Raw genomic sequence first — 17,995 nt, 5'->3', positions numbered from 1 at the left:
GTCTCCCATCCAAGTACTAACCAGGACCTACCCTGCTTAGCTTCGGAGACATGGGACTTGTTCAAGGTGGCATGGCTGTAGACCATAGACTGTGGCTCCACTGGGGTGGGAACCCAGAACCTTCTGCGTGTAAAGCAGACCGCTACACTATGGAGCCATGTCCTGGATGTGAATCTTAACCTGCAAGTTTGGCGCCGTTTGAGCCTAAGACGGAGGCTGGGAGACAAAGGCATCCTTGCTGGGGGCTCAAAAGGACAACTGCCTTCTGCTGCTCAGGGGCACTTCCCCCCCCTGGCCCCCACAGACACACTAGTGAAGTCAAGGATGGACGCGTTGGGAAACACAATGAAAAGTGGATTTGGGAATGGACAGAGACAGAGAGAAAGAGCAGGAGAAAACTGGTATGGGGACACTGCACTGAGTACCTAGAGTTTCGATCCCCAGCCAGTCATAGGCTTTGCCCCACTTCCTCACTGGGAGGTGGGATGAGAGAATAAATTTCTACCCTTTCCTGAAGCATTTAAAGCCATATAAATTTCACATGTCTCCACAAATCTAGTGGAGTGTCCAGGATGTATGAATGATGAACTGAAGGGTGCAAACCCTTTTCTTCCCAAATAATCTCTACTCATTAAATTCCTTTCGTTTACACAAAACATTTAAGAAAAGCATGGGAAGAGCTGAAGTAGGATTTCTAAGCTGGAATAAAGAGAGACTCCCATCTCTGCTCCCCCCCCCCCGCCCCCCTCCCCTTTAGTGACCTAAAAACAAGTTAAGGCTGTGCTGTGGTTTAGGAACAACTCCTTTGTGAGAGCGCAAAATTGAGGATTCGGTTCCCCAATACATCATATCTTAAATGCCCGTCTGATGGACAGCTCTCACTTTCAAACATTTACTTCTGTTATGAAAAGAACTGTCTCCTCTCCATTCCTGTTGCCTCAGATTAGGCTATCTTGAACTATTGCAAAATCTTTTTATATTAATAATTGTATTTATTTTTGTAATAAGACATTCACGTGGCTCAAAATTCAAGATAAGGGTGTAAAGTGAAGACTCTCTTCCACCTGTCTCCAGCCTCCCAGACCACATGTACACGAGCAGTGTCTCCTGTTACAGGTCCAAGATATTTTATGTATTTATATGCATATGCAAATATATCTTTCCTCCTTTTATTTCAAACAGCAATTACACACATCTTGCACTTTGCTTTTCACTGAGTGTACCTTGGAGACTGTTCCATTTCTGTACATAAAAACTTCATTCTTTGTTATGACTGCTTAATATTTAATTATTTTAATGTAATATAACTTAGTCTCTTATTAATATTAATGGGTATTTAGGTGGTTTCCAGTCTTTTGCAATTATAAACAGTGCTGCTGTAAATAACGTAGCATACAAGTTACTTCAAATGTGCAACTATAAGTGTAGCATAAATTCCTAGAAGCAGGATTACTGGACCAAAGTTTAGGTGCATTTGTAATTTTGATAGGCAATATAAACATTTAGCACAGGTTTTTGTGTCAACATGTCTTCACACTTCAAGTGTTAACTGTTAGTTATAGTATCTGTACATAACACCACATCACAGATTTTTTCCTACTTAACTCATAGTGATGAAGACACCCCTGGTGTTTAAGTGTCCAGTAATTGCCCAGGAAGGGGCTATGAGTTTTGGAAATCCAACAAAAGCGAACTATATGGTTCCTGCCATCAGGAATTTATCATCTATTGGGGAAGCAATGTTCAAGTAACACTGAAACAAGACAACACTGCATCAGTCTTTTAACTGATCTGTTTCTCGCTTCTAATCTCTACCAGTTAACTTTCTAATGCAAAGAGGTGACCCGGTTGAACCTCTGCTTAATTTTGATGACTGAGCGGTATGTTCAATATATAAAAACTACAAATTCATAATCTTTTTAAAAAGAGAAAAAGCCAAAAAATCAACTAGTCATTGTATACCATTGGAAGTAACTGGTGATCAAGTCCTGACAAATGGCAAATAAAGGTAATAATTAAATATCCTGCCTTTCCAGTGTGAGCTGTAATTCAGAATGATAGCTGATGAGAGGGAGTTCTTTAGAAATGACTATCAGCTTGTAAAAGTGGAAAGAATGATAGAATTAGGAGGGAAAAATCACCATTTTGCATCATCTCCTAATGACAATCTAGGCAACAATCACCAGTGGACAAAACCACTAAATGAAAACTTGTTGGGAAACTAAAACGTCTGGACCCACCTAACACTGAAAATGGAACAAGCAACCAATATTTGTCTCCTGATGTGAGGCAGTTTGAAACAGTCAAACTGAATTCTCAAGTCAATGTCATGAGAAAAAAGGAGAGGGGAAGACTGATTTTGATTACAAGAAATTTAAAACAATAACCAATGTGTGGATTTGTTTGGATCCTGATTCAAGCAAACCAACTATAAAAAACCATTTTTGAGACAAGGAATTGATTATGGACTGGACAATGTAATAAATAATAATATGGTAAATTTCCCTGTCTTTTAGAGATTCATACTCAAGTTTGTAGGAGTGAAATGATATAATGTCAGATATTTGCTCTAAGTAACTTCGGTAAGGAAAAAATGGGAAACAAAAGCAAATGTGGCAAATCTGGACAATTATTGCATCTGGTGCTGTGGATTCTTTGTATATCGTTTACTTCCTGTGCTGCTTGAAATTTTTCAATAAAACACACACACATGTACTAAATGGACTCTCCATTTTTTTTAGGCTAACCACAATGGTTAGACTCTTACTCTTGCCCCAACCCAACCTACCTTTGCAGCTTTATCACTCACTGTCCACATAAGCCTTGGTTCTGGCCTCACTGTTCATTTTAAGGCCTATTCTGTCTTTGTGTCCAAGTTATTTCCTCTGGTGATCTGCCTTCCCCTTCTTTTGCAACTGGGAAACTTATCTGTCCAGAACTAGGTCAGATGTTACCTGTGAAGTCTTCTCCAACCTTATTAGATCTCTTGGCATCAAACTTGGTTGCCGTTCATAGGAACTCCGTTCATGAGAATAGTAGAATTTATCCTATACTGTAGATATTGTCTGTCTTCATTCATCATGATGAGTGTTCCTTAATGGCAAATCGCATAAAAGTTAAGGGCACAGTCTCTGGTTTCAGAATGCCTGAGATCACATGCTGGTTTAGTTACTGACTGTGTTATCCAGGGCAAGTAACTTAACTTCTCTGTGCCTTAGCTGTGTTGCCTTGGCAAATAAAAACTTCTTTATGCCTCAGTTTTCTCATCTCTAAAATCTCACCATAGAACTGGATTAATCCTAAACAGATAAGAAAGGGATTAGAACCATTCGACACACAATACTCAATACTAAGGACACCAATTAATTATTACTAATATATAATTATTTGATATAAATGTTACTATATTAATTCCTAACACTAAAGCTAGGGTTCTTATTTGTCCTTATATTCCTCCCATAACTAGCTCAGTGTCTGACACACAGATGCTCAATAAATGGTTGATGACTTGGGATAGATTTTGGTCTTCCGTACTAACCTTCACTTTGGCCCCAAAGCACTAGCATGGAGCTAGTCACCTAAGAGAGTCTCCATAAAGGTCTGAGGTGGGCAACAAGTGCTGAGAGGGGTTGAGAAGTCTGGACCCCTAAGTGATGATGATGCTAAAAGAGACAAAGGCAGCTGAGCGTAGGGAATACATCTTTTATTGACCTACTCACTGGTCACTACTCTTGACTCGTAAGACAACAGGTACAGAACTACATGGGATCATCCCCAGCTCTGTGATCACCAGGTCCACGAGCTCTGGGGGAGTCACATCATAGACCAGATTTAACAACCGTAGGGATGGGTGGTTTTGCCAGTTAGCCAGAGCCACGTGTTCTCCTCGCTCACAAAGAAGGTCATCAGGGTCATCTGCAATGGGAGGGGTATTCGTTTACATCCTTTCAGAAAACAAGTTGTTCAACCTCCCCTCTCCCCAAATTTTCTCAGGTCCCTGGAATCTTCTCTTCTGCCTTCCTGGGCCTCCTTACCTAGCTCATTAGAGACAAAGGCATCAGTCTGCACACGCTCACAGAACTTGTATGTTTCACAGCAGACTAGCACTGGCACATTATGGGCTCGTGCCACTAGGGCCAGCTGTGCTGTCCCTACCCGTGACATCACGGACCCATTGGCCAGGAGTGCGTGAGCTCCCAATAGCACCTTAGAAACCTATTTTGGAGAGTAGAGAGGGGAAAAAATGTCATGTGATCAATGCAGAAAGAGGTTCCCCACTCCTGCCCAGGACAACAATATTAAGACAACGAATAACAAATGTTGGAAAACACCTGACCAAAATGACCTACCGCACCTCCCGCAGAAAAACTAAACTCTGAAGGTACTTTTGTCTTGTTCCCGCTTGGTGGTTGCTAGTTTAATATGTTCCTCAATAGCTAGACTACTATAACATGCTGTAGATGTTTTCCCCATCAAATATAAACAGGGCTATACAATTCTAATCTTTCTAAATAATTGTAACCCTTGGAAGGTGGCATTGTCTATACTGGTAAACCTTTTTACTCCAACTTTGAAGTCCCTTTCTTCTGCCCTCACCTCTGGGAGCACATAAGAGGCTGCAGGAATCAGCAGGTAGGAGGCAGGGACCCCAGCACGGACCAGAGAACGTAGCATGTGCCTTCCCTCCAGCCGTGGCCTGCTGTCCACCACTACCACCCGAAATCGCCGGCCCTCACCCCAAGCCTCCTGAAGAATTCGTGAAACCAGAGATGAGCTGGAGTGAATAGAGAGGATTGTTATAATGTCACTAACTCCTAAAGGGCAAAGGGGTCGTCCCTTCTTCAGATCATTTCAACTCCCCCACCATTTACTCAGTCATAACGTCTGGACCATACCATCCATATACCAGGATCACATCTCCATTACTGATCTTCTTATAAGCAAAGCGTGAAATTGCCTGAGCTGCCAGCACAATCTTCTCTTTTACATAGCGATCAATGGCCGATCGAAGTTCTGACTTGGCCTAAATGCAGTAAGATTCACAGGGAACAAGAAATGAACACATTTCTTCCTCTGATGATCGTGCCAGATATTTGAATATGTGTATAATGATGGGCTCAAGGGGGACCTAATGGGGACCCAAATTTGGCACAAGTCAGACAACCCAACCACTTCCTTAACCCTTGATCAGGGCAGAATGGCCGAGCTGCCCCTCCTAGGAGTCCTGAACATGTTTCTCAGCTCTGTCCCCAGGTGCATGCCTTGCTCATTCCTCATACTCATCACCTCCTCTTCCCGCTTGGAGCTGCTCACACCCGTGATTTCCTTGTTAAGGAACTTGATGGCGTTGCACATGCTCGCCGACAGGGGACGGCACTGAGTCAGGAAGCTAAAACAACATTTGTGTGACTCTTAACTTATAAAGCTTCCATATTTAAAAAATACTTTAAAAAAAGACAAAATAGAAAAATGAAAAAAGAGAAGAAAAAAAGAATACAAGAAAAGAACTAGGTGAGCTGGGAGTGGACTTGTAGTGGCTGTCCTTACCTGAAGTAGGGCTTTAGTTTATTCACTAGGTCCCTTGAGAGTTCCTCATTGGGTGGTGTTGTGTAATCCTGAATCACCTATAGTATACACAAGTTGATCAGTAAAATGTCCCCTAATAAAGGTCTCTGAAAGGGGGATAGGGTAAGCTTCACAGAGGAAGTGCTCTAAAGGTGGAGTCGTCTCCTCTTTCCCCCAGATTAATTCAGGTTATAAAAGCTAAGGTAGTGTTGGAGAAGGTGGGGGTGGATTATAAGAGGGAACAGGTGGGACATACCTGCTGCAAGGCATGAAGCAGGGCAATACACCGGGCATTGGAGCCACTGACCAGGCCCTGGGAGTACTGCAGGCCGAGTCGCACCATGGCTGGGTGGATCACAGAGGATGGGATGCTGATGGGATGGCGGTGTCACACACTTTGCAAGGGAGCTTGAGCACCTACTGCCCACCTGCCCCTGATAAAAAGGAACTTCCTTCACTAGCACAAACACCCCCATTTTCTCTGGAGTTTTGCCTTGTGTTCACACTTCTTTCCATAGATCCAATCTTACATTTCCAGTCACTTTCACTACAGAATTACTAAAACCCCTCAGGTGTAAAAGTTATGACAATTTCATAAGATCCTACCTCATATACTGGGTCAAAGAGTTTTGTCTGCTGTACTGGGGTAGGTGGGAGAAGAGACTGACTTTAGATCCATAATCTTTGCGTGTAGGAACCTTGAAAAAACAGGAGAACAGGACCAATGTCCAGAGTTTAAAATATGGGATGAATGTGCTCACTTCAGCAGCACATACACTAAAACATGGGATGAAACTGGAAAGGAAGTAAACAATGAAACTACTTAAACCTAAACACCTGGCCTTCTCCAGGGTCTCATTTTTTCCCCAAGCACCTTTCCTCCCTCTATCCCATCTCCCTAGGCTCTTTCTGGCCACAAACCAAACGCACTTCCTACCTGTTGTCGCTCTGGTTTTTTAGTAAGCCGCCTCAGAAGTGTGGAGTCATCAACCTGCATGTGCTCAGGAAGACGCTTCACTCCTAGAAGATAACGATCACGTTTTCAAGACTTTGTAGGTGATGTTGGAAAATACGTTTTTATGGCATAGAAGACATCAAGAAAAACTGGACAGAGGGAGGAGAAAAAAAAAAAGAGAAGAAATAGGGGTAGGATGAGGTTGAGGGGAGAATTCTGGACTCTGGAAACCAAGAATGGGAGAGCTGTTTTACTATGGAAAAGCCTGAGCTAACACAAGAATTAGAATCAACAGAGATCTTGAAGTGAAAGGAAGATACCTGAGGGGGTTTCTCCAGCTGTGCTGGGGCAGGCCTGAGGAGGTGTTCCTCCTTGTTCGCCTTTTCTTGCCTGTTTCAGGGCCCGCTCTGCCTCCTGCTTGGCCCGCCGCTCAGCGCGAAGTTCAGCTTTACTCCGACCAGCTGGAACTTTCTCCCAAGCAGTGCCCAAATGACTGCTGGATCCTGGCAGTTCTTTGGTTGGCCCTACTAAAGGTAGAAAGAAAAGATGCCCAAGCCTCAAGAAGGTAATATTTATGCCTGCACCAAAGCTTCTCTCCCCGTTTATCTAAACGTTCTCGCTCTTTTCTTGCTCAAACCAACTTTGTCCTGTTTCCCTCTCTTCTCTGCCACACATCGCTCTCCCAGCTCCACACCCTGGCCCTTTATAAAAGGCACCCTGCACCTTGACTTTGGGCTGCAGATACAGGAGAACCAGTTTCTGGTTCTGCCCCCTTTTCCTCCTTCCGTTTCTTCTTCTGCTGTTTCTTTTCCTTCCGCAGCTGCAGCTTCTCTTCTTGGGTCATCTCCCTCCCCGCTGCCTGAAACACACAGAATACTGCTCTTCCCCAACAATCCCAAAGGTGAATAAATAAAATAGCTACGTATGTCCACAAAGTATTCTCACAAGAATTCCCACAAGATAAAGTCCCTAATCCTCCCTCTCACCAGCTACCCCATTACAAGTTTACATCCCACAGGGATCGAAGCTTCTCTTCCAGGGTCAGGGTCACATACCGTTAGGGCGGAAAGAATTCTAAAATCTCCTAGCTTTACCGAGAAATAAAGTGAGACAGGGATGGAGGCTGGGGCGGAATGAAGTTGACATGGCCTCCTGCATAGCGCTTGACAGGCGTCTTGGGAGGGCACACTCACTTACCCCAGGCCGGGGAGAGAGCTCCGCCTTCATCCCGGATCCCGAGTCTGCATCAGAAAACAGGGCACAAAGTGAGCCAGAGAGGCTCCGGGAGGGTTTGGGGGTACACGTACAAGGCGCAGCTGGCTGCTGGGTGGGCATGACCACGACTCCGCGGCCAGGCTAGAGGCGAGCCAAGGATCCGCGTGGGGACGCAGTGCACGGCAGGATCAAAAGGCAGGCGGGGGAGGGAGAAAGGAGGAGCACCCACCCTTCTCATGGGAACCAGCCGGTGCGCGACTCCCGGCTGCGCCCGAGGCAGTGCGGCCCAGCGTCCGGCGTGGCGCGGAAACTTAACCACAGTGCCCAGAAGGGCTCAGGGCCCAGCGGCAGCTGTCCGGCACCCGTCGGCTCACGTACCTGTTGGAGCGCCCCAGCCCTTCACTTACCCTTGCGAACAGCCACAGCCACGGCAGCCATCACCCTCGGTCCTCCGTTCCGCCCGCCGCGGTCACAGAGACTACAGCGCCACCTGGGCGGACACTCGCGGCGCGCAGCCCCAAGCCGACTACAATCTCCGACATGCACTGGGACCCCACCCCGGGCTACGGGTGGCGATGAGGGCCATGTTCGGTCTGCCAGTCGCTGCGGGTTCCTCCTGCCCTTTAGACTACAGTTCCCAGTATGCTGGCGATGCTGGGCCCCAAAGCGTAGGTCCCACCGCCCTTCCCACATCCGATCTCAGCTACTCCCCCGCCCCTACCCCCCGCAAAATGGCGAGTGAAGCTGCGGGGACGTGCTGAGCAACGGAGGCGAGCGTGCAAACCCTCTGCGGCCCTCACAGTCCGGACCCCGGCCGGACTCTGCCGCAAGGAACATGCACTTTTCCATTCCTGAAACCGAGTCCCGCAGCGGGGACAGCGGCGGCTCCGCCTACGTGGTGAGGAGCGGCCGGAGCCGGGCCGGGCTGGGGCGGGGATAACGGGCCGGAGCCCTTTCCGAGCGGCTTCCGAGGCCAGGCCGCCACCCTTCGGGCCTGGCCGCAGTCTGCCGACTCCCGACGGCCTTGCTGGGAGCTTCTATCGCATCTCACAGTCGTCCAGAGGTCGCCCCAGCTCCTGTAGGTTCTTTGTTCAGCCGCGTCGCCTACCCCTGCTGGGCCGCGGCTGCTCTGGTGGGCGTTACTGGCCTGTCGGGGAGGGAGACTGCGACACACCAGCGCCCGAGTTTCCCCGAGGGTCCTTCTGCTTTGGGACCTGGCCCTGGGGAAACAGACTGAGAAACCCTTGAAAGGTCTTGGCGCGTTACTCAGGCGGAGCTGTGCCAGGCAACTTATGCTCAGGGTTCTCTAAGGGGTCGTCCGGATCACGACCCTAAAACGCTTGCCTACTTTTGTGTTCTCAGGCCTATAACATTCACGTGAATGGAGTCCTACACTGTCGGGTGCGCTACAGCCAGCTCCTGGGATTGCACGAGCAGGTGGGACTAGCACCCCTGCCTTGAGGCAGCTTCAAGCCCTTCTCTACGAGGCATCAAGATATCTGTTTTCCCTCTCGCTTTCCTGTATGCCGTAGTTCCCCTTTAATCACTGCCACAGGGGAGGATCTGACACCTTATCTTATCGTTCGACATTTCCGAGGACTCCCTAAGAAGCTTAATGTCTGTCTTCTAACTTCCCCTCCCTGTACTCATATCTTCCTTCCTGCTTCCTCTGTCTCCTGGCTTACTTCAGCGACTGCCTGTGCAAGGAAAAAGCGACCTCCCTTCCCGCCTTTGCACTGCCAAAGCACATTCCTTCTGTCATCTGAGCTGCAACTTGAAATTTTTTTTCCCGCTCATACAAACCATTAACCTATTTCCTTCTGTGTTCTTTGGCTCATTTCAGTGTGTGTAGCTGTTCTGGTTATCCTTATGTATCTGTGATTCAATGTTTCTCTGTTCTCACCAGTGTGAACTCTTTTTGTAACTCAGTTCAGAGTCCAGGTTCTACTGATAACTAGTTGTGCAACCCTGAGCAAGTTACTAATTTCTTTGAGCCTCTCAGTTTCTACAACTGAAAAATGGATTTGTTGATCTGTAAAGTCCCTATACATCCCAAGATGCTTTGTGGACATACTCAGCTATTATTTAACTATTTGTACACTTAAATTTTCCTTATAAAGCTCTTTGCCTCCTATGAGGGTTCAGTGAACAGTCTTGGTAGATAGTCAAGGGGCTCCCTAGGCCCGGGCTCCATATCAAGCCTCCCCACACTGTGAAGGAGCTGACTTGTACACAGTAAAATAGGAAAGAAATTATATCTAGGCGAGAAGAACGAATACTTAGAATACTAAGTATTTCGAACGAATACTTAGAATACTAAGAATTTCTTAGAATACTACTTCTGCCAAAGGAGTTGCTTCCCAGATGACCAGCATAGACTGGGGAGCAGGAACTGAGGGAAGGGCAGGGGAGCCCAAAAGGACATGTGAGTGTGGATTGCCTATTCTCAATTGCTATGTTTATGTGAAGGGTTGTATCTCTTTCTCTAAATAGCTTCGGAAGGAGTATGGGGCCAATGTGCTTCCTGCATTTCCCCCAAAGAAGCTTTTCTCTCTGACACCTGCTGAGGTAGAACAGAGGAGAGAACAGTTAGAGAAGTACATGCAAGCTGGTGAGTGGTTGGAGGGAACTTTAGGCTGGCGGTGTTGAGGACTATGGGGAGAGACTAGACAGCTGGTTCTGTAGAAGGTCCTAAATTCTAGACCTGGGAAGCCTCTTGTTTGATCTGCTATTTAATTAGCAAAAGCAAGCAGCATGCAAGGATGCTTTAGATACTAGCAAAGCAATTTGGGCACTAATGTCTGAGAAATACTAGTATACTAAATAGTCTTAAAGTGATTTAGATTTAGATCTGTGGAGAGAACTTAATTTGTATCTGATGGGCTTTTGATTGACATCATTGTTATTTCCTTAGTTCTGTAGACTGGACTCAACTAGATGGCAGCCAAGGGTAGGGCAGGTGAAGAATTTATGCAAACAGTGAGTGAGGTGAGGCCAGCTGGGGATATGACAGGCCACCATCAACCCAGGAAATGAGGTCTGGGAAGACCTACTGGGAGGAGCCAGGAAGGAGTCCTAAGTTACTGGAACATCATTCTCTTGTCCCCACAGTTCGGCAAGACCCATTGCTTGGGAGCAGTGAGACCTTCAATAGTTTCCTGCGTCGGGCGCAACAGGTAAGGCTTTGAGTGGGACCAAGGTTTAAGGGAAAGACCTTTCTGTAGGACATGTCATTATAATGAGGTAGCTACAGAGGAGTCATCCTGGTTTGTTTTTTATGGAATGGGGCTTTTGCTGCAATCAATGAAATCAGGGAAACCCAGTAATTAAGCAGCTGAGTCTAGACACCAGAGGGACCTAGACATGGGGATGGGTCTGAGCTGGATGCTGTACAAGGGTTAACAAAGTGAATGCCTTGCATTCTCATATATGCTCACAACCAGGAGACACAGCAGGTCCCCACAGAAGAGGTGTCCTTGGAAGTGCTGCTCAGCAATGGGCAGAAAGTTCTGGTCAGTGTGCTAACTTCAGATCAGACCGAAGATGTCCTGGAGGTGAGGTGCTTGTTCTGCACTGTACCCCAAGGTCCAGGGTTGGGGCAAGATTGGAATCAGCCAGTATGATGAAATGTACTTCTTTTCCTACCCTCAGGCTGTGGCTGCAAAGCTGGATCTTCCAGATGACTTGATTGGATACTTTAGCCTTTTTCTAGTTCGAGAAAAAGAGGATGGAGCCTTTTCCTGTAAGTTTCTCCATACTTTACTGTTTCTTTGTGCTTCTGGTAGTGAATTTGCCTCCCTGTCTCCCCCCTGGCGTTTCCTCAGGGCTCCCCCTTGAGTCTCATGACATTTTCCTTTTTTTTTTTTTTTTTTTAAACCCACAGTTGTACGGAAATTGCAAGAGTTCGAACTGCCTTATGTGTCTGTTACCAGTCTTCGGAGTCAAGAGTATAAGATTGTGCTAAGAAAGAGGTCAGGGCTGGGCTTGGAGGAGGGGGAGGGCTTATTGGGCCATGTATTGAGACAGAATAATCTGGACAAGACGGTAGCACTGGGTGTTTCTAGCAGGCCTTTCAAGCTGCCTCACCACCGCACCACCATTAGCCCAGTAGTTCCAGATTGCTCCTGTTTTGCCCCTGTTTTCCATTCTACCTCTTGCCTTACCCCAGCTTAGCCCCCTTACCCCTTTCCACCCCTTGGCCTCACAGTTATTGGGACTCTGCCTATGATGACGATGTCATGGAGAACCGGGTTGGCCTGAACCTGCTTTATGCTCAGGTGAGCTTGGAGCTGACTTAGAACCCTTCCCCCGAAAATGACTCTAGTGTCCTTCTCTGCCAAGAAAACTCTTTTCACGTCTTTTCTCCAAGTTCACGGGGAAGTTCTAGAATACTATCAGGGTACCTGGCACAACTTCTACAGTCCCTACTTTGTAAGCTGATTACGGTCTAGTACTCACTGCAAAGAGTGTGGGGCTAGGGGTCAGGCTGGACAGAGAAAACTGGACACTTTCCTTGGACTTCTGACAGGGGACTCCGAACTCCCCACCCCTTGTTTCCACTGTAGACAGTATCAGACATTGAGCGTGGGTGGATCCTGGTCACAAAGGAGCAGCACCGGCAGCTCAAATCTTTGCAAGAGAAGGTCTCCAAGAAGGAGGTAAGCCCTGCCCATCTTCCAGGGGCTGCTTTCTCTGAGCTGCCCTGCTTCCCCTCCTGACGCACCCCATGTGATGACTGGGTTTCAGTTCCTGCGGCTGGCCCAGACACTGCGGCACTATGGCTACTTGCGCTTCGATGCCTGTGTGGCTGACTTCCCAGAGAAGGACTGTCCTGTGGTGGTGAGCGCAGGCAACAGTGAGCTCAGCCTTCAGCTCCGCCTGCCTGGCCAGCAACTCCGAGAAGGCTCCTTCCGGGTCACCCGCATGCGGTGCTGGCGGGTCACCTCCTCTGTGAGTTGGGGTAGGAGGGGGAGGCCTTTAGGATGAGGGCCTGGCAAGCCTTGAGCTTCAGGAATGGTCTGCAGTGGGTCATGGAGGAAGGCAGCTTGGTCAGAATGAACTCAGCCTAATTCCCCTTCCTCTCCCAGGTGCCATTGCCCAGTGGAGGCACAAGCAGCCCAGGCCGGGGCCGGGGTGAGGTGCGCCTAGAACTGGCTTTCGAATACCTCATGAGCAAGGACCGGCTCCAGTGGGTCACCATCACCAGCCCCCAGGTGTGAGCCCACCCTCAGACCTTCTCTGGACCCCATTGCACCGCCTCTCTTAGATACCCAAGTCTAGGGTTTCCAGGACTCCATGTGAGTTGGAGCCCTTGTCTTAGGGATGCTGGGCTCAGGATGACAGCTCTAGTCAGGCTGAGCTCTCCTCTTGCCCTCAGGCTATCATGATGAGCATCTGCTTGCAGTCGATGGTAGATGAACTGATGGTGAAGAAATCTGGGGGCAGCATCAGGAAGGTAAGCAGCAGGTGTGGACCAGACAGTTTTGGTGGTTGTGCTCTCCCTGCCTCGTCCCAGGTGTGAGGCTTCCCCTGAGAAGGGAAGTGATGGAGATTCCACAGGGAGTGATTCTGTCCTTACCAGTGCCTTACATCTCCATCCGCAGATGCTACGCAGGAGGGTGGGGGGCACCCTGAGACGCTCAGACAGCCAGCAAGCAGTGAAGTCCCCACCACTGCTTGTAAGTGTTACTCCTTATCAGTACCCCAGCTCTCCCCACCTCCCATCAGTGAGGTTTCTGACACCTGTGCCGCCTCTTCCCCAGGAGTCACCTGATGCCAGCCGGGAGTCCATGGTCAAACTCTCAGTGAGTTTCCCATGAGGGTTGGTTGGTGAGGTTGGTGTTTGGAGGGGGATCTTGGGAAGGCTCAAGCCCTCTGACCCCACCCTGCCTTTGTTACAGAGCAAGCTGAGTGCTGTGAGCTTGCGAGGGATTGGCAGTCCCAGCACAGATGCCAGTGCCAGTGATGTCCACGGCAATTTCGCCTTTGAGGGCATTGGAGATGAGGATCTGTGATCTCCAATTCTAGGACGTCTGCCCTCTACCCCAGAGGAGTGTTCAAAAACTTGCCCTATGCCTGTATCTCCCAAGCTGGGGGGTGTTTTCTTTCCCATCTTCCCCTTTTCTCTTCTTGGCCAGGGGCCTCTTAACCTACCTTCCCCTTCCTTTCCCCCTTGGCTAGCTGTACAAAGGATTATCCTCTTTTCAGAGCTGGCCCTCAATGCCAAACTAGCATTTAGTATTTTGCACAAAGTCCACGGGACCATGGCTACCTGCCTTGGGGAGGAACCACAGCTCCCCGCAGCTGCTTCTGGCTTCTTGGGCCATGGGCCAAGGGGATGGGCAGAGGTCTGTGTATGGTCTGGCCCAGCTTCCCATCATTAAACTCAGCCTGATTGCTGCCTACCTCTGGTTCCCTCTCACTGCCCCTGCTCCCCCAGCGTGGGCTACTATCCTAAGGGTAAGGCTGGGCTGTGTTTGCCACTGCTAACTCAGCATAGACATGTCTTTGTTAGTGTTTCCTTTATTATAAAGCACTGAAATAAGTTAAATAAACAGGTGGGAGGCTGGGCAGTCCCCCAACCAGTTCATCCACAGCCCCTGGAAGCAGTGGAGGTAAATATAGGGCCCTTCTACTGAGCTCATGAAGTGCATCAGTCAAGGCAAGGCCCCCTGGTCCATATGGGCCCCCTGCCCATGGGGTTTGGGCTGGTCCATATAGTGCCTAGGTTAGTCTGTATGGAGCCCCTGGCCAGCGGGGGAGGAAAGAGAACGTGGTTTCTGGTCCATCTGTATAAAACATACAGGAGGGTCAGGGCTAATCTATAGGGCCCTGACGGGAGTAGGGCCTAGTTCAGGGTGAGTCTGTATGGAGAGCCCGGCTACCAGTGGTGCCCAGGGCTGTCGGACCCCGAGAGCTCAAAACGGAGGTGGGGCTGTGAGGTGGAGCCCAGCCTTCAGAGGCAGAGAGGCCAGGTCCTCCTGCCCCACCATGCCCATGCACCTTCTGGTGGCGTTTGTAGTTGTCCCAGTGGCCCGTGGTGTAGGCGCAGGTGGTACAGCGGAAGGGCTTCTCGCCTGTGTGCCGCAGCATGTGGCGTTTGAGGTTCATACTCTGGTTGCAGCTGTAGTTGCAAAGGCTACACCGAAAAGGTTTGTCCCCAGAGTGGATGCGACCATGACGCTTGAGGTTGGCCAGGTTGCCACAGGCATAGGGGCAGAGGGGGCACTTGTAGGGCTTCTCTCCTGTGTGGACACGCTGGTGCCGTTTCAGGTTATCCAGATGAGCAGAGGCATAGGGACAGCGGGCACAGCGGAAGGGCTTCTCGCCACTGTGTGTCTTCATGTGCCGGGCCAGGTGGTTGGGATAGTGAGTGGCAAAGGGGCAGAGGCTACAGGCAAAGCCTTTGTCACTGGGGCCCTGGGGGCCCTCACTGGCACCTCTTCCAGCCTCTCCTCGCATGCAGCGCCCACACATGGCAGTTCCTAGCCGACTACCCTCCCCCTCCTCCAGCTCTTGTCCACAGTTCCGGCAGGTCCAAGGGAACAGCAGCTCTGGCAGTGGTTCTGATCCAGTCCCACAGAGGCCCTCCCCTTCACCCTGCAGCTGCCCACAGTCCGGCAGGAAACTGGCACCACCTGGCGGCACATGGAGGTTCAAATCTGGAAGCAGCAGAGCATCTGTGGGAAAATGAGACCTGGGCTATGAATCCAAGTACCCCTAGGGCCACCCACCCATTTCCCAAGATTCTTTGGTCCCTAGCTTTTTACCTTCAGGTCGCCGGGGCACTGCCCCCTCCTGCTCTGTGGGACTGGGAGGCCGGGTTGGACGTGGAGCACAGCAGCGGAAGCCACAGGTCGGGCAGGGAGGAGTGGGGGGCCCCGCATGGGTGCGCTGATGCCGCCTCAGGTTGCCCAGGCTGCTGCAGGCAAAGGGGCAGTGGGGACAGCGGTACGGCTTCTCGCCAGTGTGGGTGCGGGTATGTCGCGTCAGGTTGACGAGCTGGGCTGAGGCGTAGGGGCAGCGACCACAGCGGAACGGCTTCTCCCCGCTGTGTGTCTGCATGTGCCGCTTCAGGTGGCTCGAGTAGTGGGACACGAAGGCGCAGAGGCGGCATGAGTATAGTAGCCGTGGGGGCAGCGGGGGCCCCCCACCCGGCCCTCCTGTCCCACAACATGGCCCCTCACCTGTCAGCCCCCCACACAGCTGGCAGGCTGGGCCTGGCCTCTCACCCCTGGCCTCCCCTGGACCCCGGGCTGGCTCCTCAACTTCACTCTCGGCACTTAGTGCCCGGCCACCCCCAGACTCGTCGTCGCTCAGCCCGTAGGGAAGCCCAGGCCTGGCCCCCAGAGAGTCTCCTGGTGAGACAGACAGGAGAAGAGACATCAACATGTGTTAAGACCAGGCTCCAAACTCCCTTTCTCGCTGTGATTTCCCTATTTGCTTGGCCCCACCCTTCCTCCTTCAATGATCCCAACAAGTAAATATGAATTGTGTACCACCTAGCCTGGACTAACCTGGTGAACACAAGAATTGTACCTAGTTCCACTTAATGGAAAAAGATCAAGGGCTCAGTGATTCACAGACTGAATCAGTAATGTAATTAACTGCTTCTTGTGATAAGAATGTAAAAATGCACAAGGCAGAGGCCTGAGACCTTTTTTAAAACTCTATATTAGTAAGGTACCTTTTAGTATGGAACTGATTATAAAATCGAAACTCTCAAGAGGCAAAATTTAGAGAGAAGTAGAAACGAAGTAATGTATGTAATAACACTTCTAAGCCTAAAGGATGGATTCTTTTACATGGATTCCCTCAATGACTTTCAAAAATATCCTTCATAAGTGGCATGAGTGAATAGGTAGAGCAAATTAGGATGGAGTGGTGCTAAGATCACAGGGAAGAGGAATGTGGAAGGGTACTTGAAGGTAGAGTAAAACCTCAATACAAAAGGAGCTTATGCTGCAAGTGAAAGGGGAGTTGGACATAAGTACTAGCTTGAATGAGGAGTTGCTTCCCTGAAACTCAGAAATAAACTCATGTAAGGAATGGGCTAAGGAGTGGTATATGGTTATAAGGATATTTACTTTTAACCAATTGCTCCAAGTGATTCATCCACTGTCCTATTCATACCACCTTTGGACCAGGCCCCAGAACTACACCTCAACAAAGTGATGGAGCTGATTGGACAATCAGGCAAATGAAGAAACTAGCTCAAACCTAACCTGAACCAGCCCTAAGCTGTGGCAGGAAACGGTGTTTTGCTCACTGACACTAAATCCTAACCCACCTCCTGAAAGACTGGGGTTTCAGTGGTCACTAATCCTTAACCACGTCACAAAACCTACCTTCAGAGTCTCTCTCGAAGCCCATGAGCTGGTCGCTGTTGCCGTCACCTTCCTCCTCTTCCTCTTCCTCTTCCTCCTCAAACTCCAGATCCTGGCCTAGTAGCAAATCACTCTCCAATACCAGGGCCCCCGGTCCTTCGTCGAGGGAATCTTCGGCATCCACTGAAGAGGGGACGGGGCTTGTAGATTCTCCTTCAGGAGCCATGCCCATCACCCGCGCCCAGGGTCCAGTCCTTCTGGACCGTACTGCCAGCACTCGTAGACCCTCCCGGGTTCCCCTAGTACCTCGGTAGGAAGCTGGGAGTCCTGATCGCCCACCCTATCCCTCAGGAGTCCTCCTCCACCCCGACCTGAACCCACTCCATTGACCCCACCCCTGTTCCTCCCCTCATCGCGACCCCTGACCTTTGACCCCCTCGCATTTCACGGGTTGCGGGTGGCTTTGCTTCCTTCGGGGCATCGTGACCGGCTCCAGCCCGACGAGCCTCCGGCCTCCGGCCGCCTGGCCCCGCCCCTTCCAAATCGGCCCACCTCCCGCCCTTTCTCTCAGGGCCCGCGGGCCGCCCCCATGCAGCAGCGCGGGCCCCGGGCAGCCCCTGGCCCTGGCCCCGGCGCCCAGCTCAGGCCGCTCCCGCCGCTGCCGCCACCGCCGCCGCGTCCATTCATGGAGCCCCTCTACCCCCCCTACGACCAGCTGGTACCTCCGTACTCGCTTCCGCTTCCGCTGCCGCAGAGCCACACGGGACACGTAGTCCGCAGAAATCAGAGGCGGCAAGTCTTTCGCAGCGTGACCAGGAAGTGATTGTGACGAAAGGAAGCAGCGAGCCAGTCACAAATCAGATAGAAACCGGCTGGGGTGGATGCCAGAAACCCAGCCCCTGGTTTCCTCTTAAGGACCGCCCGGCCGGTCCTG

General features: G+C 50.0%; 3 protein-coding genes across 9 annotated transcripts; 1 reads left to right on the top strand and 2 right to left on the bottom strand.

Annotated features, from left to right (window-relative positions):
* Positions 1-3,682: 3,682 nt before the first annotated feature.
* On the bottom strand, positions 3,683-8,276 carry EIF2B4 (eukaryotic translation initiation factor 2B subunit delta). 4 transcript variants are annotated; one of them, XM_039887546.1, is made up of 13 exons: positions 8,143-8,276; positions 7,718-7,761; positions 7,244-7,379; positions 6,841-7,044; positions 6,503-6,585; positions 6,172-6,263; positions 5,822-5,936; positions 5,548-5,624; positions 5,287-5,389; positions 4,896-5,023; positions 4,597-4,774; positions 4,035-4,215; positions 3,683-3,915 (listed from the first exon to the last, which is right to left on the bottom strand). In XM_039887546.1, exons 1-13 carry the CDS (start codon positions 8,171-8,173, stop codon positions 3,716-3,718), a joined length of 1,572 nt encoding a protein of 523 aa, XP_039743480.1. In that variant the 5' UTR covers positions 8,174-8,276; the 3' UTR covers positions 3,683-3,715. The 4 variants fall into 4 exon arrangements, with proteins under 4 accessions (XP_039743480.1, XP_039743479.1, XP_039743482.1 ...); XM_039887545.1 differs by having other exon boundaries at positions 6,841-7,047; positions 8,143-8,275; XM_039887548.1 differs by lacking the exon at positions 8,143-8,276 and having other exon boundaries at positions 7,718-7,928.
* Positions 8,277-8,348: 72 nt separating this feature from the next.
* On the top strand, positions 8,349-14,139 carry SNX17 (sorting nexin 17). Of its 2 annotated transcripts, XM_039887555.1 has the most exons (15): positions 8,349-8,633; positions 9,098-9,172; positions 10,229-10,346; positions 10,847-10,911; positions 11,179-11,289; positions 11,387-11,477; positions 11,619-11,706; positions 11,943-12,012; positions 12,301-12,393; positions 12,482-12,685; positions 12,823-12,948; positions 13,113-13,190; positions 13,339-13,413; positions 13,498-13,539; positions 13,636-14,139. In XM_039887555.1, the coding sequence occupies exons 1-15, from the start codon at positions 8,571-8,573 to the stop codon at positions 13,747-13,749; spliced, it is 1,413 nt and encodes a 470-aa protein (XP_039743489.1). In that variant the 5' UTR covers positions 8,349-8,570; the 3' UTR covers positions 13,750-14,139. The 2 variants fall into 2 exon arrangements, with proteins under 2 accessions (XP_039743489.1, XP_039743488.1); XM_039887554.1 differs by having other exon boundaries at positions 8,377-8,633; positions 13,339-13,539.
* Positions 14,140-14,241: 102 nt separating this feature from the next.
* Positions 14,242-17,913, bottom strand: ZNF513 (zinc finger protein 513). 3 transcript variants are annotated; one of them, XM_039887553.1, is made up of 4 exons: positions 17,784-17,913; positions 17,083-17,244; positions 15,505-16,092; positions 14,242-15,414 (listed from the first exon to the last, which is right to left on the bottom strand). In XM_039887553.1, the coding sequence occupies exons 2-4, from the start codon at positions 17,105-17,107 to the stop codon at positions 14,588-14,590; spliced, it is 1,440 nt and encodes a 479-aa protein (XP_039743487.1). In that variant the 5' UTR covers positions 17,108-17,244; positions 17,784-17,913; the 3' UTR covers positions 14,242-14,587. The 3 variants fall into 3 exon arrangements, with proteins under 3 accessions (XP_039743487.1, XP_039743485.1, XP_039743486.1); XM_039887551.1 differs by lacking the exon at positions 17,784-17,913 and adding an exon at positions 17,488-17,715; XM_039887552.1 differs by lacking the exon at positions 17,784-17,913 and adding an exon at positions 17,368-17,455.
* Positions 17,914-17,995: the final 82 nt, after the last annotated feature.

This window comes from Pteropus medius, unplaced genomic scaffold (genome assembly GCF_902729225.1).
Source record: "Pteropus medius unplaced genomic scaffold, Ma_sr-lr_union100, whole genome shotgun sequence".
Taxonomy (NCBI): Eukaryota; Metazoa; Chordata; class Mammalia; order Chiroptera; family Pteropodidae; genus Pteropus; species Pteropus medius.
Note: the sequence above shows the minus strand (reverse complement) of the source record. Positions and strands in the feature narration are given on the sequence as shown.